This window comes from Acomys minous, assembly GCF_964271855.1.
Source record: "Acomys minous genome assembly, chromosome: 3".
Classification (NCBI taxonomy): Eukaryota; Metazoa; Chordata; class Mammalia; order Rodentia; family Muridae; genus Acomys; species Acomys minous.
The window spans coordinates 81623903-81645413 of NC_140485.1; the positions used below are offsets into that span (position 1 = coordinate 81623903).

At 51.0% G+C, this 21511-nt stretch overlaps 2 protein-coding genes across 9 annotated transcripts in view; one reads left to right on the forward strand and one right to left on the reverse strand.

Moving 5' to 3' along the window:
* The window catches only part of EFCAB8 (EF-hand calcium binding domain 8), a 54351-nt gene extending 35372 nt beyond the window's left edge, over positions 1 to 18979 (reverse strand). For 2 of the 6 annotated variants that reach the window (XM_084774433.1, XM_084774429.1), the window contains exons 1-9: positions 18816 to 18979; positions 16494 to 16590; positions 14042 to 14189; positions 10167 to 10285; positions 8644 to 8747; positions 5169 to 5304; positions 3693 to 3798; positions 944 to 1028; positions 39 to 163 (exon numbers count right to left, since the gene is read on the reverse strand). In XM_084774433.1, coding sequence (XP_084630559.1) covers positions 39 to 163; positions 944 to 1028; positions 3693 to 3798; positions 5169 to 5304; positions 8644 to 8747; positions 10167 to 10285; positions 14042 to 14189; positions 16494 to 16535 — 865 coding nt within the window. In that variant the 5' untranslated portion in view covers positions 16536 to 16590; positions 18816 to 18979. Of the gene's footprint in view, positions 1 to 38; positions 164 to 943; positions 1029 to 3692; positions 3799 to 5168; positions 5305 to 8643; positions 8752 to 10166; positions 10286 to 14041; positions 14190 to 16493; positions 16651 to 18513; positions 18587 to 18815 lie in introns of those variants that run through there. The other 4 variants (XM_084774432.1, XM_084774431.1, XM_084774430.1 and 1 more) reach the window with 4 other exon arrangements.
* The window catches only part of LOC311593237 (cilia- and flagella-associated protein 337-like), a 62589-nt gene continuing 59793 nt past the window's right edge, over positions 18716 to 21511 (forward strand). For 2 of the 3 annotated variants that reach the window (XM_084774437.1, XM_084774436.1), the window contains exon 1: positions 18716 to 18864. In XM_084774437.1, the coding sequence (XP_084630563.1) occupies positions 18854 to 18864 (11 nt within the window). In that variant the 5' untranslated portion in view covers positions 18716 to 18853. Of the gene's footprint in view, positions 18865 to 18989; positions 19159 to 21511 lie in introns of those variants that run through there. The other variant, XM_084774438.1, reaches the window with a different exon arrangement.

The following is a 21511-nucleotide window of genomic DNA, read 5'->3' on the forward strand; positions in this document are numbered from 1 at the left end:
TCCTCAGGCCTCTGCCCATCCCCATGCCTCTTAGCTACCCCATTTGGAGGTCCGGGGAAGGATGAGTGGGTTGAACAGTCCACTAGCCACATTGTCAGAGGTGAAGATGACGACATTGCCCTTGCTGTCACCGAAGCAGAACACACCTTTGTGATAGTCGGACCTGGGAAGAGATGAGGATAGAGCGTGCTCGGTTACAGGAGAGAGGAGATGGAGCTCTACAGAAGGGGGTTGTCCTTTAATCAGAACAACCAAGAGCCGCCTCCCTGTGAGCGTGGAGACTGTGCCAGGGCACCGGGGTTCCACAGGGAAACAAAGTGAACTTTCTGCAGACCTACTTTCTGCTTTCCCAAGCTCATAAAGGAGGCCCTTACCACACTGGCATCCTTGCCAGAACCTCCTGGGAGGTCCTGATGACATGCTGACCTCTTGCCAACTGACCTCCCTGCTTCTCGCTGCCCACTGATACTACTGATATTATCATTGTGTCAAACCTTCCTGCATGGAGTTTCTCGGCTGCTTGAGGCTTTTAGGTTATTGACCCCCTCAGTGTGGAGCCTTCTGCCTTAGTGCTCCAGGGCCCTGTGTACCTTAGGGACAGTTCCAACAGATTCCATCCTTGCTCTGGGCCTCTGTCCAGCCGCCAAGCATACCCCAGTCACCACTGAACTAAAAATTCAGGTTCCATTTCAATCACTTTACTTCCCAAAGACCTCAGTGTAGCAGGGCAAGCCTCTGCTAACACTTGGTGGCTGATGGGGTGAGAAAAGAAAGCAGGGGAGGGGGAGGGGACGGAGTGACTGTGTAAACCCAGGGAAAGAAGCATCAAGGGGCAATATGGCACTGAGCTCAGAACCATCTCTCCTAGGTGCCTCTCTAGGGTCCCAGCCCCTTTCCCAGCGATGTGGTAGGTGCCACTGTAGCCATCTCCTGTGAGACTTACCAATAGTCCATGGCATTGACACAGCTATCCAGGTCAGTAAAGGTGAAGGCCCGGACACATTTGTGTTTACTGACATCAAAGAACTCTGGGAAGGAGAGAAGAGAGGGGCATACAGAGCGAAGAGCCATGTCCTAGGCCTGCGAGCTTTCTAGATGTGGCAAGCACCTCCCAGCACTCCCTGCCAACTCTCTGGCCATGTAGGCCACTCCACTCCACCTCCCCATCACCACCCGTCACCACAGCAACCAAGGGTAGCAGGTCCAGAAGAGCCATTCATGAAGCCAAGATCCAGCTGCAAACTACTCTCTGATCCCCACTGTAGCCAGAACGAAGCCCCAGTGCAGACCTCAGTCTGTAAAGTCCTATAGGATCAGACCCTCCACAGCCCAGCATATCTTCTATACCTGAACACCACCTCCGTGCCTCCCCCTACCTGGCCTGCAGGCCCCATCCAGCCACCAGGCTCTAATCGTGCCAGCTTTAAGCTCTAGAGATACATCAACCTCATCCACCTCTGGGTCCCACCACCACCCCCTGTTCTGCCTACCTTGAATATCCCCAGAACCCTCCCAGATCAGCTCCATGACCACTTCTTAGAAAGGCCTCCTCTTCAGCTAGGCCCACTGGCATTCTCCCACCTGGCTGCCTGCCTATCAGTCCCCCTCACCACCTTTATCTCTGCCTTAAGTCCATGTCTGTTGCATTTGAATACAGGGGCTTGCCTGGCTTAGCCTGGCCTGGCCTGAGAGCTGTGTGAGAGCACGGAGCATGTCTGCATGGCACCTGTGGTATCCTTGGCATCTAACACAGCACCCAGGCTCTGCTTTGCTGAGTGACTGTGGCCATGATACACAGATGAAGGAACAAGGGCCGAGCCCTGGGTAATGTGGGTAGCAGGCAACTTCTGGCCCCCATGGCTTCTGCTAGTCTGTCTGTGTGTGAGCCCCTTTGGGTGTTTAGAGCAGACAGAGACAGCCACCTCTCCTCCCCATCACTCACTGCCCCTCATCGGGGTGAGAGCTTGGAAGCCCAAAGCCTATCAGAGACCAGGTAAATTCACAACATGCAGATGTATATGAGAAAGGGATTGTACTGTAGTTTTGTGTAGGTTCACTGCATCCCTCATTGTCTGATACCAGCCTGCCTGACATTGATCTTCTGAAAACATTATTTTCATCTTGCCCAAAAGCCTTCCATGAGGCCCTGACACATAGCTGCTACTGACTAAACCTCACTACTTTGGAAGCCTGGCTCCTTCTGGCAGCCTCAGCCTCAATTCAGTTGGCATAATGAGGCTAAGAAGCAGCCTCCCATGTTTGAATGACAGGCCCTCAAGTGTCTGCTTCCTACAGGCCCAGCCACCCCAGAAGGGATATGGGTCACAGAGCAGGGCTAGTTGGGCTGAGCCACAGAGGTCAAGGCCCACAATGGTGCCCTTCCACCCTTGCTCCTGGCCTTGACCAAACTCTCTGAGCAGACCACGGCAGTTCAGTCAGCAGAACTTGATGGCGTGAGAAGCCAGGGCCAGGCGGAGGGTGAAGGGACAGACCAGCAGGAATCATGGGTAGCAACAAGCTCCTAAACTGCTCAAGCCCTTGCTTATGATCGGCTGCCTCTCTGACTGTGTCACAGTCTGTCCTCTTGATAAGGACAGCGTTGGCTAAAGTACCCAGTGTATGCCAAGCACCTCACCCATCCAATCACTAACCCACACTCAGGAGAGATCAGAGCATTACCTTGTTTTCCCTCTGGATAGCTTAAGGCCCTTGAAAGTAAAGTAACTGCACAAAGCCACACATGTACTGAGTAGCAGGACCAGGGCGGAAACCTGGGCACTGGCTGTTACAGCTGCTCTCCATCCCATTTAGCTGGGTACACACATGAATGTCCTCTCCAGCACAGAGAAGAAGACAGATACCAAAGACTCACGCTTACAAATATCCGACCACATTATGAAGGGGCTTGACAGGGAGAGGGCCTTGTCTTGTGCAATTTTTTTTAAGAGGCACACCTGATTTGGACTACGTGCTCACAGAAAGGTCTCTGAGGAATTAACACCTGTGATGAATCAAAGGAAAAGTAGAAGCTCTGGGGTGGGGAGGTGCGTGGGGAGTAAGACACAGCACACACACTGACCCACAGTGCCCAACAGAAAGGGCAAGAGAAGGTCATGGTAGCCTTGGCGTGGCATGACAGGAGGAAGGTCTGGTCCAGGGAAAACAATGGGCAGCAGGGGCCTGACCGTCCTGGCCTCATGAGCCACACCAAGGACCTCCCTCCATCCATGCTTTGTGGGGGCAGGGGGTGTAAAGGTTTTCTGCAGACAGACATTTCAAAGCCTATTTGTATCTATGGGGATCTTCAAGGGAGATGCGCTAAGCAAGAGGAGGCTGCAGTGCTGCTCCAGTGAGAGCAGAAAGTGGCCTGGGCTGGAGGCAGCAGCCAGAAAAGGTGGGAATCAAACGGAGAGGCTGGCATGGGCTGAGCTTTAGAATGTGAACTGTTCGGTGCGTGAAGACATTCAGCACTCACTGAGCACATCAGCCTATAAAGCAGTCACCAACACAGTGGGCCAACACCAGACCCTCTTACAGCAACACTCAGAGGCCCCACTGACCACAGCCTCTCTATCCAAGAGCATTCCCAGTGGACTCCCATCCGTGCTCGCGGTCGCTCAGCCAACAGGTCTGTCCCAAGTGCACAGCTCGCTAGAAGCCAAGGGCAGGCCTGGAGAGCCCTGGGGACTCACCTATCTTTAGCCCAGTCGAGGCAACTGCAATGAGGTTCATGTTGTGCAGATATACCATGTCGACAACCCACATCTTCTGGTGGAGGAACTGCTGGGGCTGGGTAAGCTGGCAGAAGAAGAACAGAGGAGGCTCAGGCCACAGAAAGTTGCTAGCAGAGTGCAGAGAGGCACAGGGATCTTTCCTGCCACACAAGATCCTGGAGCAAGCACAGCCCTGGCATGGAGCCTTAATGCCAGCACTAGGAACAGGGCCCTGGCTAAACTCCTCCAGGCTGTCCCCTCATCTGTAAAATGGGCCCAGCAGTCACCCATCTTCATGATCCCAGTGACTTAAGGCCAAGCCCACCTCCCAAGCCTCCCACTTGCCTGACAGCAAGCCCCCAATGGGCATTCACCAATGGTGCTGGAAGGCCCACCCTTGCCAACATCCAACCCTAAACCAGCTCCTCCAGGAAGACCCTCCAGGACTCTCAAGACTTCCCACGAAGGCTTCCTCAGCCTCCTTAGGGCCACAGAGGTAACATATAGCAGCCACGGCCAGGAGATCAGTCGACTAACATGTCCTTCCACGCACATGTGGAGAAAAGGAAGACAAGAGTATGCCAGAAACCACAGGCTCGGGAGTGCACATGCGAACACACACACGTGCATGCATGTACACGTGAAAGAGTAATGAAGCCTCCACAGACCTTACCCCCTGCAGGTCTCTCCTCCTACAAAGGCTGGACCCTGCTGCAAGTGTAAAGCAAGTATGGCCACATATGTGTGAAGTCCCTCACAGTGTTGACAGTGCTCTGCATACGCCCTGGAAAGCAGGGCTTTCCTTATTGGCTGCAGGCTCCTCCACTAGCCTGGCAGTGTCAAGTGCACAGCAGATTTGCCTGGATGCGTCGTTCCTTACTGCACTAGGCCATGAGGCGATAGCGGAAATGCCTTGATGATGTTGGCTTATACTCCTCTGTCCTCACTGAACGCCTCAGCCTGCTCAAGCATGCCCTGGGCCCTATACCATGAAGTGCCCCACAGCCCAGGTAGGGGCTACTACTCCAAGCCTCCTTGGGCAGACATCTCGGCCAGCATCCCACAGCTGGTGCGTGGTATAGGTAGGAAGTTGGACCCCAGAGCCCAGACACCATGACTTTCTGCCTGATCCAGATAAAGGTTTCAATCAGCTGGACTTAGGGACAGAGGGGTATGTCAGGGCAAGGAGAGACGGTGGGCACTGGCACAGAGGCTGGAGGCTAACACTCATTGAGATGGGGACTCCAGGGACACGCTCCTTGGCTGAACTGCTTTGGAGGCGCCTAGTAGACATCCAGGCGGGACTCTGCTTAGCAGATGACAAGTGTGAGGGTCCCATGGCCAAGTCGCAATCGTGACTTCAGGGCCTGGCTGCCGGGATAATGAGTGCCAAGGGCAAGTCTCCTCAGGGTGCCACAGCAGAGGCGCCACCAACCCCAAGAGTGTCCCACTCACCCGAAAGAGGCTCATCATTGAAAAGGTCTCAGACCAGAACTGCAGTTTCCCATCCTTGGTGACAGTCAGGAAACACCCCAACTTTTTAAACCGTTGGGTTAAAAATGCCACTTTCACAACCTCGCTCCCATGGCGCCTGTAGATGGCAAGAAACATGCAGACATGACTGAGAAAGGAAGTGTCTGCATGAACCAAGAGGTCAGCCAGAGGGGACTGCTACACACATGTGCTCACACACACAGACACACACACACCACACACACACACACACACACACAGACACACACACACAGAGACACACAGACACACACACAGACACACACAGACACACACACCACACCACACACACACAGAGACACACACACACATACAGACACACACACACACAGACACACACAGACACACACACATATACACACACAGACACACACACACACATACAGACACACACACACACAGACACACACACACACATACACACACACACACACACACACCAAGAAACTGAAGGTAGCTCCAAGGGACATTGGACTCTGTCCCTTCTCCAAATGGACTTCAACTGGATCAAAAAAGGCCAAGCACGCGTCAGCGCTCCCTGCCAGGGATTGCAAGGCCAGCTCTCTGGCTCGGAGGGCTCCCAGTCCCCCATGTCATCTGCCCATCTTGGATCACAGCAGGGCAAGGTAGGATACATCACCTGCATCCCACTCAGGCCTAGCTAGCTGGAACTAAGCCCCAGTGCTTTCATCTCTCCTCTGGGGCCTTTTCCAAAGCTTGAACACAGGCGTGAGCTGACTGAGGCTAAGGGGGAAGCCATGCCACTGGGAAACACAACTCCAGTTCGTGTCTCACTGCAGTTCCAAGAAGGGAGGGCAGAGCCGCGCGTTCTAGCTGTAGATCCCCGTCTCCTGCCATTGGCCTACTTCTCTGCACTGAGAGTTACCACGATTCTCAGCTGTCTCTCTCTAGGACTTCATGTCTGCCTCTTCCATCAAGACCAAAGACTGTGAGGAACAGAGAGGTGAGCCCGAAGCTAACACAGCCACGGGAATGGCATCTCAGGGAGGTCTGTTTCCTCACCCATGTGTGGCCACGCCTCTCCCTTTCTGGACAGGGAAGGGATCAAAGAGGGTGGTGTGCTGGGTGTGTGCTCAGCCCAGATTCAGTAATGGTAAGCTGACTTTTAAGAGTCACTCACTCATAAAATTAACTAAACTTTGCTTGGCTATTCGGGCTACTTTCTCCATCAAATCCAAGCTCCCTCTGGGTTTGTAGGCTGTAGAAATAAATTAGAGCAAATAAAAGAAGTGTCCTGGCATTTTATTTACTTATTTATTTATTTAGGTCCCAGATTTTAAACATTCTTGAGCTCTGAAGAAACAGAAAGACTGGTGGAGGAAGTTACATCCAGCCAAGAATTCATGTCAAAATTACAGTTATAAAAACTCTCATTATTCATATTTAATCAGCTACTCCTCAATTAACTCCCAACCACAATTTCTCTTTACCAGCTACTCTTCTATGATCTCCATTAAGCACCCTCTCCACTAAAGCTCCAGTCAGCCAGAGGCGGAGACAACCTCCAGATCTCGCTCTTCTACAACCTGCACTAAGGTGTGGCTCTCTAAGGGGCCCGCCCACCCGGGCCCGCCCACCCTCAGCCCGCTGACAGACCACAGATTCACCAAACTGTGCTCCACAGGAGCTGGCACCCTAGCCACACAACCCAGGCTGCTGGCGCTCCACCCCAGGGTGGTTCCAGGAAAGGAGAAGGAGTCCCGCAGGCAGCCGAGCTCAAGAGCCTTGGCTGATGAGGGCCAAGCACTAAGCCAGTGGTTCTCAACCTGTGGGTCGGGACCCATTGGGGGGGGGGGTGTGGGTCAAATGACCTTTTCATAGGGGCCACATATCAGGTGTTTACATTACAACCCAAAGCAGTAGCAAAGTTACTCTTATGAAGAAGCAACAAAAGTAGTGGGGGATGGGGAGTCACCACAACATGAGGAACTGCATTAAAGGGTCACAGCATTAGGAAAGTTGAGAACCACTGCAAGCCAACAAACCACCCCTGGTCCCTAGGGTGTTAGGGGAGGACTGCCAGCGGGGGAGACAGGGCCACAGCATAGAAAGGAAAAGGCTGATAAAATGTGAGACGTGCCATTCCAAAGCATGGTGCTTTGCACCATTACATATTTTTTTCAGCTGAAGGTGTTTGAGCAGCAGTGTGTTTGGGACATAAGATGCAAGTGGGAGCGATCTTTTTTCTTGTTCTTTTCTGAAACAGGGTGTCGTGTATACCAGGCTGGTGTCCAACTCATCCTGCAGCTGAAGGGGACCCTGAACTTTTGATCCTCCTGCCTCTACCACCTGAGTGCTGGGGTTCCAGGCACGCACCGCCACCTTACTTCTGAAAAGCCAAGGGCACAGAGAGGACTGGGGATGGGCAGGCTGGCCACATCTCCTCCAGTTACTACACCTCCCCTGCCGTGCCCTCATTTCCCAGGGAAAATGGGGGATTTAGATCCGTTAGAGGAGGGCGTGGCTGGGACGTGTAAAGCTTAGGATTTGATCCCAGCACTGCGTGAAACCGGATCATACCTAGACTCCAAGCACGTGGGCAGCAGAGGGAGGAGGATCAGTTCAGCCTACATGTCGGATTAGGGGCCAGCCCCAGCCCTTGAGATGCACGTCGTCTCAAAAGTTAAATAAGCAATTTCCCCATAACTTTCCATTCTTCCTCAAACCTAGCAAGCAATCACTGAGGATTTACAGCCTCTGTGTTTTCACTTCCCTAGGAGGGATCCCACGAAAACTTAAAGCTTGTATCAGATAAGTCTGTTTGCTCTTCTCTTGTGGGTCATCAGCTACAGAAGCTCTTCAAGGCCAAACTTCAGTGGACGCCGTAGTGGGGGCGGAAGGGAGAGGGAGGGGGGAGAGCAGCACCGTGGGGGGAGGGGAGCAGCAGAGTAAATAGCTGCTCAGGCAGAGCCAAGGCCACCCTCTCCAAAGGGTCAGCAAGGCCTTGCAAGGCCTTCACAGCCTGGCCGGGGAGTCTATGAGTAGCTTCCTCCCAGGAGAATCCAAGCTGCACACGTGTGAGCCATCTGTAGTTCTGGGGAGGAAATTGCCAGCTTCGCTCAGCACTGGCCCCATCCAGGGAAACAGGAGAAACTGCGTAGTGTTCAGAAGAGGCGGGGACAAGCATGCAGAACAGCCCCGCCCCTTCCTGCCTCTTAGCCTAGGCAAGCCATCAGGCTGGCCTCTCTGAGCTCCTCTGTGACTAGGGGACAAGCTACCCACCTTCTTTCTCGTCATGATCACCCATAGCTTGTGAAGGACAAACTGAAGGGACAACAGGCCACCCAGCACCTTGGTTGGGCTAGCAGCGAGGCTTGTGGACTGCGGAGGGGGTTCCCTGCAGGACTGGCACCTGCACTTTTCCATCACACTGCAGCTGCAGGGAAGAGTCTCTTACAGGGGGATGATGGTCATGGGAAGGTGGAAGCGCAGGCGGTACTGGCTCTTCCTCATCTTCTCCTTGCCCTGGAACTCACGAATCATATAGTCCACGTACTTCTGCTGCCTCGGAAAGACAAAGCGAGGGGAAGAAGACGTTGGCGGTGGTCTTGATGTTTGCCTTTGAGGACCCAAGCCTTGTACAGTGTTTTCCCTTAAATCTCTACAGTGCAGGTGGCTCTGAAGGCTGTCCTCTGAGCACTCACTGGGGACGTAGCCAAGCAAGGGGCTTGTGCTTGAATCTCAAATGTGCCAAGCATGGTGTATAACAGTAAGCAGCCCTCGGGCACAGGCACACTACCTAGACACCCATGGAAAGCTCCTGGTCACCTCTGCTTCGCACACAGGGCAATCCAACTGAAGCACCATGTCTGATGTGTCTAAGTCCATCACCAAGTTGACAGTAGGGAGGGTCCACAGCTACGAAGGTACACCTATCCTACAGACATCTGCAACTCTGGGCTCCAGTGGCCAGCCCCAGGAAAAGATGGCCAAGCTACAAACATATGAAGCCATAACAAGAAATAGGAACAGGGAATGTTGACACATCTTAGTCCCAGCTACCCAGAAGGATCACCTGAGTCCAAGAGTTCAAGACCCACATGCACAACATCTCATCTCAGTGAGAAAGGAAGGGATGGAGGGAAGGTGAGGAGGGAACTCAATGGCAGAACACTTGCTTAGTGTGCACAAGGCCCTGAGTTCCACCCCTAGCACCACAAAAAGAAGAGCTGGTAAGAATCATTGTGCAGATGGACAGAGAATGCTGGGAACATTATGTCTAAACCATGAGGAGGTGTTCATTGCAGTTACCCCACAGACTGGTAACGCACACTCCCCGGGTTCAAATACGGGCTCAGCAGGTAGCCAGCTCTGTAACACTGAAACAAAGTTCCTAATGGCTCTGAGCCTAAATTTCCCAGCCACTATTTCTTCTGGATCCTGTGAGTTGCCAAGAGGGGAATATACAAAGTTCTGGGCATGGTTCCTCATCGTCCTCTTTATGACATCAGTCTCCCTGACCAGGCTCTGCACGTTTCTGTAGGCTTAATGTCATGTGCTCTGTTGAATGCATTGTTACTATGTTATGAAGACCTGACAGTTCTGGATTCAACAGCCATAAGCTTGCCTGTCCCTGGGTGACAAGAAAGGGCCATGATACTGTCATGGTACAGATGCAGATCCCCCACCCTGGATGGGAGGCTAGCTAGCTATACCTCGGATGTGAAGAGCAAATGCCGGACACGGAGGTCTCAACATGGGGGGCCAATGAGCCCACCTCACAGAATCCTCAAGGGAGACCCCTCAGAGACGCCAAGCTTCCCTTCACCTGGCAAGTACCCCAACTGGTACCAGGGTCCAGACGGACTTTCTGATACTTGCCGCCTCCCATCTCTAAGCCTCTGCCTGCTCCGCTGAGACATCCAGGCTGGACTGTCTAGCTTCTCCTAGCCTCCTGTGGCAGCAGGGCCCCCTCCTTACCCAGGTGACAAAGCCACTGCAGTCGGAGTCCACCTTCAAGAAGAGCACCTCGAGCATCTCCTCCGTCATGTTGCTCAGCACCCTCATCATGACCCTGACGAACCCTGCCTTGTTCAGGGCTTTGAGAGAGAAAGACATGGGTGCGCAGTCACAGGTCATGTGACCCTCGCCTGCTGCAGGCTCTAGGCACCCCACTCCACACACTCTCTGCCTCCTGCCTGTGACTGTCAGTTGGACCCCTCAAGGGAGGCGGGTGGGAGAAACTCTAGCTAGAGGTGCAGTTGCCTAGGAGGCAGCCCCTCCCCAACCCTTCATCAGTCACAAGCTTGGTCCTGCTTCTTCTTCCCTCAGCCTCCAGCATCCAGCCTAGCACAGGCTCACTAATTCCTGAGGCTTCTGCCATCACGCAATTATCTTTCCCATCTCATTTGCCCACCCACGCTCAGTGATGCCTCATAAACATCTACCACTGTGTTTCCCCCACAGCAGGAGGGAGGGTAGACAGAGCCTCTCAAAACTCCAAATCCCACTTCAAGGGATCAAGGGATACAGACTAGAGCAACAAGTCTCCACAGACCAGAGGCACCTCCAGTGCAAGTGATGAGCAGCAACCACCGCAGCCCACTAAGTTCGTTTTTTAAAAGCAATTTAAGAAAACAAAAATGTTAGTCAGTGTGATGGTGCATGCCTGTCAGTATGAGGGTGCATGCCTGTCAGTATGAGGGTGCATGCCTGTCAGTATGAGAGTGCATGCCTATCAGTATGAGGGTGCATGCCTGTCAGTATGAGGGTGCATGCCTGTCAGTATGATGGTGCATGCCTGTCAGTATGATGGTGCATGCCTGTCAGTATGAGGGTGCATGCCTGTCAGTATGATGGTGCATGCCTGTCAGTATGAGGGTGCATGCCTGTCAGTATGAGGGTGCATGCCTGTCAGTATGATGGTGCATGCCTGTCAGTATGATGGTGCATGCCTGTCAGTATGAGGGTGCATGCCTGTCAGTATGATGGTGCATGCCTGTCAGTATGAGGGTGCATGCCTGTCAGTATGAGGGTACATGCCTGTCAGTATGAGGGTGCATGCCTGTCAGTATGAGGGTGCATGCCTGTCAGTATGAGGGTGCATGCCTGTCAGTATGAGGGTGCATGCCTGTCAGTATGAGGGTGCATGCCTGTCAGTATGATGGTGCATGCCTGTGATTCTAGCACAGGAGGAGGAGCAGAGGCAGAAAGTTCAGAGTTCAAGGTCAACTGAGGCTACACGAGATCCTGTTTCAGAAAGACAGTAATTATAATATAATATAATATAATATAATATAATATAATATAATATAATATAACAACAACAACAACCTTTGCCTAGAGAGGGGGGGGAGAAAGGAGGAAGGCAAGGCAAGCATAGAAGACTTTCTCCCTGAGCTGGGTTCTAATGTTTATAAGGAAATCTGTTTGCAAAGGTGTCAATTGGCCCTGACTAATTTTTTTTAATGTAATTAGGTCTTTAAAAAAAAATCACTTCTTTTAAGAAAGATTTATTTATTATTTACACAGTATTCCACCCACATGTGTGCCTGCCCACCACAAGAAGGCACCAGATCACATTACAGGTGGTTGTAAGCTACCATGTGGTTGCTGGGAAATGAACTCTGAACCTTTGGAAGAGCAGACGGTGCTCTTAACTTCTGAGCCATCTCTCCAGCCCCCAAAATCACTTCTAAAACTCCTTCAAACACTGGAAGCCTCACGGTGGCCGCAAGGCTATGCAGTATCTAGCTCCTCTCAGAAAGTACCATCTTCCACGACATCCTTCATACTCGGCTCCAGCCATAGTGACCTCACTTCACCGACTACTGCGCCTTTGCACAACATGGATGGCACTCCCTGCACTTCCCCTCACTTTTTCTACAAGGATGCCTTTCTTCCTAAGGATTGTCTGAGGATGCTGCCATCCCCGCTGCCTGGCTTTCCTATTGTCTGACACCTTCAGTATCTCCCAGTCCATTATCACTCAACAAACACTGGTGCAAGTGTTTCTGTGGGCACCAGGAAGTGACAGCTCTGTTCTCTGCACCTTATGAATGCTGGCGGCATAAGAGGGACTTGGAGGAAATGGGGGTTGTCTGCCCAAGGTCACACCGCCAGCAAGTTGGGGGTAAAGAGGAATGTCAGCATCTGTCCCCAGAGCTCACGGTCTGCATACCACCCTGCACTATCTTTAACAGAACAGCGCCATTGTCCCTGCCATACTAGACTGGGGCTCAAACCAAAGCCTGGGAACATGTACTCAATGGGAGAGATGACCATCTCAAATACATAGAGCTGGGGCTACGAGGCTTCCATGCTGTCACAGGAACTAGAGAGAAAAGCCAGCCTGATTTCCTAACCCTCCATCAATGCAGAGGGAATTGTCCTTCCGCAAACTAACACCATGGCCAGAGTTTTCAAAATAAAAATCTGAGGTGGGGAAGTCAGTTCTGTGGTAAAGCACATATGAAGATATGAGGAGCCTATGTACAAAGCAAGACATGGAAGCACATGCCTGTGGCCCTAGTCCTAAGCAGGGCAAAGGCTGCTGGATCCTGGGTGCTTGCCGTCCGCCAGCCTTGCCAAAAGAAGAAACCTCTGCTCTGGTGAAGAGACCCTGTCTCAATCAAGTAAGGTGAAAAGCAATAGAAGACATCTTGATGCCAGCTTTTAGCCTCTACATGTGCACACTCTCTCTGTGCCTCTGTCTCTCAGTCTCTGTCTGTCTGTCTGTCTGTCTGTCTGTCTGTCTGTCTGTCTCTCTCCCTCCCTCTGCACGGTGTGGCTGAAAAATTCAAATGAACAGGAAAGTAGATGTGCCCAGCACTAGCATCCATAGTGTAGCAACTCAAGACTGACGAGGCCTTTAATCTTACTTGACTTTCAGGAGTTATCATCCCAAAGGGCATAAATCAAGTTGCCAGGAGAGAAAAGGTCTGATATGCAGAGGGTATCCCCAAAACATCAATGGAAGGTAAATAAACAAAATTAGGCCCATTAGAAGGGTTGCCTAGGAGGCTCCAAGGCACAATGCCAAGTCCTTCAGATATAAAAAGAAGGCTATGTAATAACACATAGTCCCCAGCTTAGGGCATTTCTATTTTACAATGGTGCAAACACATATAATCGCCATTTCTTGCTTTCATGGGATATCCCACACTTTATTTCAAAATGTGCATTGTTTTAGCAGGGTTTGCTCCAGAGGCTGAGTAAGTGTCCGGAGCACATCTAGTAAGAGAGGCTAAGCTAGTGCTTGGCTGGGCAGGTGTGAAATGCTTCCTCAGCTCAGAATATTTTCTTCTTCAAATTAGTATCTGAGGAGTCAGATTAGAGACCCATACAGAGGCCCCAGGATGGGCAGGTCCTGCTGTTCACACCCTCCTGTGGTCCCTCCTGCTTAGGGTGAGACCTTTGACTTGCTCTTAAACAACAGGGCATCACATCTTTGCCACCGTCCCATGACACAAATTGTGACTCCTGTGAGTGCAGTTCTACCCTTGGCTCAAGCCTTGCCATCTGTCATGTAGGTAAATCCCACGTGGCCAGCCACTGTGGGGTGGCTTCTGGGAGCTAAGGGCAACCTCTTTGCAACAGCCAGAAAGAAGTGAAAGGTCTCTATACCACAGTTTCAAGGATCTGATTTCTAGAACAGTGTATGTAAGCTTAGAAGTAAGTCCTTCCCAAGTCAAGCCTCAGATGACAACATGGCTCCAGCTGACTTCCAAACTGTGGTTTTTGAGATCCTGAGCAGGAAGGCAGCTCAGCCCTGGCCTCACTCCAGACCCATGGAAACTATGAGATCACGAGCACTCGGTGGGAGTCACAGAAACCAGGCTACAACACGGCCATACCTCCAGTCTCGGCTGTCTCCTTCTCAAACACCTTTTGTAGGTCGCCCAGGCTCATCTCAAGCTGCTGGGTCCTTTGATGGGTCTCCTTGCTCTTCTGCAGCGGGTCGCCAGAAGTCTCATTGTCTTGGGATCCACCTGGATTGGCCAGCTGGGACAAATATGACCACAAGAACTAGGCACTAAGAAAGTTAGTTCTCCGAGCCAAATGTTTGTTGGCATGTTTGGTTTATAAGGGGGAATCTGTGAGGAAGTAGCTGAGTGCACAGTGTTGCTTACTGCTCAAAACAGTGGGGCTTCCTTATTAGTTCTGATGTGTTTTAATCCTATGATGACAGAGAAAGGTCTAAAGTCCTTCTTGTGGTGGTGGGGAGGTAACCCCTGTCCTCTTATGGATGCTGTGTTTGGGTCAGCAAGGTTAGGTGACATGGGCTCCATTTTTTGTTTTGTTTTTTAACTTTTAGTTTGCTTTATTTATTGAGACAGAGCCTTGCTATGTAGCCCAAGCTGGCCTTCAGAGCCTCCTGTCTCCACCACCCAAGTGCTGGGGTTACTGCAGTCTGCCACCCAGCTTGCTTAAAACTCTTTAATGAACTGCAGCCACAGCAGAGGGGCAAACATGCTTGGGCTCCTATGGGTGTCCACTAAGTCCCTCATGATCTACACATGCTGATGAGCACCAGGCACTGCGGGCCCAACAAGGAACAGAGCTGAGAATCCTGCCTTCACAGAGCCAGATGGAGTTGACATTTTCCTTCTCCCCGAGGCCCGCTGGGAATGCCAGCACAGCCTCAGCTTTTCCCTGTCCTCCCTGTCCCTGCTTACTGCTCCTCTTCTTCGTTCTTCTTGATATCCACGTCCCAGCCCCCAGCCCAGCCCGAACTCTGGCCTATGGCAGGCTCAAGCACAATGTGTCCTCTACAAGCCTGGGGTCTGTCTGTCCTTCCTTTCCAGTCCATCTCTCAGCACTGGTATCAGTCTCTCTTCCTAGGAGGCAAATACGGCCATGACTTTGCCTGGCCCTGACACACTGCATAGCTGCTCCCTCCACTTCCCGCTCCTAAGCTTAGCACGCAGAGCCCTTCACAGCCTCACTTTCAGAGGCTTCTGCCTTTCAAGGCACATGCCATGTCCCAGGCATCCCAACTGCACCCAAAAATCTAACAGAGCAGGTGTTCTGCTTCTGAGGCTGCATGCTATGCACAGCATTGCCCTCCTGCCCTGAGTCTAACCTCCACGTGCCAGCACTTTCTCTAAGCAACTTTTTCTTAACCTTCAGTTAAGAGCCACCACCGCCAGCTCTAACATTCCCCAGGCTCCGATCGTATCTGCCACTCTGGCATGTCTCCCATCTATACACGCAGATAGCAGGCTTGAGAGGAAGCCCATGGCTACAGAGTCCTGGACTCTGGGCTGGAATTACAAAAACTCTCCCACTTTGAAGCTGTTTTATCTTGGGCATTTCTCATCACCTCTCTGAGTCACAGATTTCTCCACCTGAAAAACAGAAATCCATAGCACCCAGCCTGCAGGGTTCTCAAGACCTAAATGACACAGGAAACCACATGAAGGCCCAGGAAAGTGGCTTCACAGTAAATGGTGGCTCTTGTGACATATCTTGGAATGAGATTTAGGAAGATGAGGGACACATTCAGTAAACCTAATCACAATTTGCACTGTCTCTATATTACCTGGTTCCATGCACTGAACAGATAATGTGATATACATCTGGCTTGATGATGACATATATAACCCACCTCACCACTATCACTACTCTGCTAGGCAAAATTAAGTGTCAGCCATGAACAGACTGTGAATTGATATCCGTGTGTGTGTGTGTGTGTGTGTGTGTGTGTGTGTGTGTGTGTGTGTGTGTCATTTGGTCAGTGCTGTGCTCTCAAAGAAACTGCCAAGTTAAATGTGAGGTGATGAAAGCACACACCAGCAATCACAGCCAGTACCTGGGTGGCTGAGGCAGGGCAGCCACGAATGTGAGGCTTCATAACGTAACCCTGGTTCTGTGTCTTTAATCCCAGCACTCGGAAGGCAGAGGCAGGCAGATCTCTATGAGTTCAAGGCCAGCCTGATCTACATAGTGAGTTCTAGGCCAGCCAGAGTTACATAATGAGACACTGTGTCCAAAAAAAAAAAAAGCAAAGCAGTAGGACTGGGGATACAGGCCAGTATCGAACATGCCTGGCTTACTGAAGGTCCTGGGCTCCAGCCTTAGTATTGGGGTGTGGAGGAGAGGAGAGGGGAGAAGAGGAGCCTGCTTCTTAGGCTCACCTAAGTTACCACGTGGCCCTATTAATACCTAGGTTTGCAAGCCTGGTGCAGAACATAGTGGCCCTATGCTGGTGACATCTTGGAGGGCAGTGGACTTGGAGGCTGGCAGGTGACATTTCGCATGGCTCCCGAGTGCCCTCTCCTTCTGCTCACTGTGCTGCGTTCTTACCTTTTGAGGCCGAGGGTTCGCTCTTAACTTCTCAGAAGACATCCTTGGCCTAAGATGAGTGATCACAGACACTTTAACGCAAGTCTTCAGAACTGACCTAGGAGGTTGGAAAAGGTCAAAGGAGACAATGGCTGCCTCTTGTCCACAGACAAGTGTCTCATAGCATTCCCTTTCCCATAGAGACCCTCCCTAAGTTTACAGTGGAGCCTTCTAGAATGGATAGAAAGGCCAGCCCGCTGAAGCCGTGAAGCTTCTCAGGTTACTTTACTCCTAGCTTAAATCCAGGATCTGTAGCATCCAGGCGCTTGGTGGGCATGTGATGATCCCGTGAGCCATTCACTACTAAGGAGAAGCAGATCCAGAGGTAGATACGCATCCAAGGTCCTGCCGAGGGCCTTCCACTACACACACACACCCCCAACACACTCCAGCCATGTTTCTAATGAGAGGTTAAGAGATCGGGGCACTAGACCAGCAGGGACCCCAGACCTGATGAGAGTTAGGAGGCATTCTCAGAGAGCAGAATTGCCAGCAATGCAGAAGAAACTGCCAAAACCAGGGGACTGACAAGTAAGCCATGTGACTGGACCACAGGGCTCCTAGGAGGCATCAGGGAGAGAGGGAACGTGGAGAGAAAATAGAAGGAAAACAAGGCAAATGAAAGATCATACACATCTGGCTCGGAAGACTGAGTGGCATGAAGGGCACTAGGGAAGGCAATGGGGAGAAACACGGAAGACTGGCCGAGAAGTCCTCTCCAGTGGTGTCTTGACAACTCTCAAGTCAGGACCAAGGGAAAGCGAAGAGGCAAGAGGAAGGGCGAGAAGCCAAGATCCAGGGTAACCAAGGGGAATAGCAGAAACCTCTCCAGAAAAAGGAGCAGGGAGGGAAGGGGACATGAGGCAAGAAATAAAACTCAAATGTCTGAAAATTTGGGGATTGATAAGCTTTGGGCATAGATACATTTAGTGAACAGAAAAAAGAAACACAAAAGACAGCTAGGATGTGGTATTTAAAAAAGAACACTGAGCTGGGCGTGGTGGCGCACGCCTTTAATCCCAGCACTTGGGAGGCAGAGGCAGGCGGATCTTGATGAGTTCGAGGCCAGCCTGGTCTACAAAGTGAGTGCAGGACAGTCAAGATAACATAGAGAAATGCTGTCTTGGAAAAAACAAAAACAAAACAAAACAAAAAAACAAAAAATAAACAAAAACAAAAAAAAACTTACTGAAAATGGCAATAAAATAACTGCAAAAGTATATTTATAATTACATTTCTGTTAAATATATGAATGTGTATGTTGATGCATGCATAACCTGGTAGGGCTGGAGAGACAGCTCAGCAGTTAAAAGCACTGACTGCTCCTGCAGAGGACCTGCATTCAAATGCTAGCACCCAACATAGCAACACACAACTGTCTCCAACTACTGTTCTAGGGGATCTAGTGCCCTCTTCTGACCTCCTTGGACACTGCACACACATAGCGCACATACATACATCCACAGAAAACACTTATACAGACAAAACAAATTTAAAAATTAAAAGGCCTGGGGAACTGTGCCTTAAGTTTAGTGGCAGTTATTTGCGGCAGATGTGATGGGGCATGTCACATGTTAAACACGCATTTCTCTAACACACACAAATGGGGGAGGGAGAGAAAATGCTCTTTGCTGGCTGAGACAAACAACTTCCTCCTCACATCAGAAGAGAGGGAGAAGGTGGTCCTTACAGCCTGGGCATCGGCATCTACCCTCCCCCCCCTCACTCTGTGGCAGGGTAAAAGGGGAAGGGTCCCAGCGTCCCTTACACCAAGGTGCTCAGGAGTGCAGCCCCTGCACTGGCGTCCCCCTCACCACAGAGTACCTTGAGGAAGGGAAAGCTGACAACCAGAAGGCTGAGGATGGATATTTAGTCCTGGCAAGAGCGGTAGGGGTTGGTGTCTGAACATGAACACCGAAGGAAAAATAACACAATTGTCCAGTAGTAGTTTGTGAATGAAGGGAAAAAAGAGAACACGAACTTGGGGAGATGGGGAAGTGAAGGAGAGGATAGCTCCTAGCTGTGAGTATCCCACTGGGTGAAGGGACACAGTGCAGCACCGAAGTGAGGTGGGAGAGTGTCCCAGCATGCCTTGGGCAGCTGTCGCAGTTAACAGGGCCTCACGTGAATGATGGGTAATGCTTGTCTGGATCCCCGCTGAAGGGAAAGTGGGTGGGCCTCAATCCCTGTCCTACTTCCTGTACCCCAGGGACTTGCCCAGCCAGGTGGAGCGGAAGTAGCCGAGAGCTCCAGCTGGTGGCAGTTTGACCGAGGAGGACATACCGGGATCTAGCGGCCAGTTCAGTCAAGACCTTGTCAGAATGGGGATGAGGTTTGTATCCCTTTCAGGCAAAGAGGGCGCACTCCCGAGCTGCTCTGCGAGGCACGGGGTGAGACTATGTGGGACTGGACGTTATTTTTGTCTGGGAAGGCGGGCAAATGTGCGCGTGGGTAGGAAAGGCCTTGGGATTGAGGCTGGAGGAAAACTGCTCCCCACGTGGCAGCAACAGCAAAGCCCTGCGGCGGGTAGGTGGGAGTGGGCGGGAGGGGCGGGGCCTTGGGAGGCGGGGCCAAGGAAGCAGCAAGAGGCGGGTCTTTCCTGCTCCTTGGCCTAGGACTTCCGCAAGTAGGTTTCTTCTAAGACCTCTAGTTTGGGAGGGTTGTCCGTTGGTCTTCTCCCTGGAGCTGGGGTGGGTTTCGAGGTCTCGGCAGGACCCTTATTTTCGATTCTCTTTGGTTGGTCAGACATCTCTTCAGTGTTGGCACTTCGCGGGTCTCCATTTCACTCCTAACCAGACTCACCAAGGCTGCACTGGTCTGCCTTCTCAGTTCCAACCTGTTCCTGTTTGGAGGCTCATAGCTGGCTGGGCTTCACTTTCTACTTTCACTCACTTATCTTCCGGTGGCAAAAGGATAACAGGCCTCTTTCCTCTGTCTCTGTCTCTGTCTCATCTCTGTCTCTCTGTCTCTGTCTCTCTCTTATGTCTGAAGGCGGGGGTGGGGGAGGAAATGCATGCCTTAGTGCACATGTCGAGGCCCGAGGACAACCTCAGGCGTTGGTCCTCACCCCCACTGTTTGAAACAAGGCCTCTTTGTTCATGATGACTGTGTCCACCAGACTGGCTGGCCTTTGAGACCCTGAAGGTTCTTGCTTGCTGTAGAAATACTGCATTACAGAGGCGGACTACAATTCCCAACTTTCCCTGGCTTCCGGGAATCCTACTCACGTCCTCACACTGAGCGACCTGGCCAGTACCAGTCCTCCTGTTTTACCTACCAACTTATTAAAAACAAACAACAAAACCCAAATCAACTCCAGCATATGTTAAGGAGGTACACAAAAGGCATGTCTCGTCTTTTCTCTCTCTCTCTTTTTTGAAGTGAACATTGAGACAGGACCTCATGTAGCCCAAACTGGTCTCGAATTTCTGATCCTCCTGCCTCCAACCTGCAAGGCTAGGATTACAGGCCTGTGCTAGGCTCAGTATACATTTCTGACTGAAGTAGTGAAAGCCACCGGCTTCCCCCTGGGGGCCTCGGTTTTCTCACCTGTGGGGTGAAGCCAGTGCCCACCTCCTTTACCTCAGGGATTCTCTGAGCTGATAACACTTTGGGTGGCATATGTTGATCCACAGTGTGAAACCAAACCACAGAACTACCACCCTCAGAATAAGTCAGGTAGGCTAGCACAAGGCACATCTTCTCTGTCCACAGCAAGCCACGATGCAGAAAGAGACCCCTCCCAAGCACACACATGTATTCTTAGAGATGGTTCAAACATGTTTCCTTCATTCTTGGGATTTTAATTGTATTGCATTTGATGGCAGGAGGAGGCCAGAGGGTCACCTCACCGCGGCCCCTGGAGGCTGGTCCTGCTGCCTTCCTTTTCTCACCTGCTCATCTTTCCATTCTAGACTTGCAGGCCCAGAGTTGAGGGCCCCCCTCACCCCCCACCGCCCGCTGCCTCATGCCTTCTGCTTCTCTGTCCCTGCTGTGTTTTCCCCCTCCTTCCTTCCTTCCTTTCTTTTCTTTCTTTCTTTTCTTTCTTTCTTTCTTTCTCTTTCTCCATATTTTTGTTTGGATTTTGAAAGAGCCTTGCTGTGTCGTTCAGGCTGGCCTTGAACTTGTCATCTTCCTGCTTCTGTCACCAGAGTGCTGGGATTATAGGCATGAACCACCATATCTGCCTTTCGTGTTTTGTTTTTCCTTTGTGCTAGGGGACCAGACCCAAGGTCTTGTGCTTACTAGGCAAGTACTCCATCACTGAGATAAAGCCCACACTTTCCCTTGTTTTATCTTATTTCCTTCTTATATATATATATATATATATATATATATATAAATATATATATATATATATATATATATATATATATATTTTTTTTTTTTTTTAATTTTAGAGACATGGTCTCACTGTATAGCCCTGACTGGTCTGGAACTCCCCATGTAGACCAGGCTAGCCTCTAATTTACAGAGATCTCCCTGCCTCCTGCATTCTGAGATTAAAGGCATGCGTTACCGTCCCCTGTGTCCTCTTCCTTCTCCTCCTCCTCCTCCTCCTCCTCCTCCTCCTCCTGAGACAGGGTTTCTCTGTGTAGTCCTGGCTATCCTGGAACTTACTGTGTAGACCAGGCTGGCCTTGAACTCAGAGTTGTACCTACTTCTGCCTCCTGAGTGCTGGGATTAAAGGCATGTGCTACCACCACCTGTTGTTTTCTTAATTAACATTTTTATTTTAAAAATCTCAAATATATGCATAAGGGCATAAAAAAGCTATAATTATCACCTGGGAACTAGTCCAAGTTAATATTTCCCCAAGTCCCCAGAATGCCTTGTTCTAATTCTTTGGAATCAGATGGTTTTGAGCAGAGGGATGGTGGGTCTAATGTATGTCTTCAAGCCCAAGGACCAGGAAGAGGTGGGGACACCAGGGAGGAAACTATCACAATAGTTCAGGCTACGCATGACGGTGACCTGGA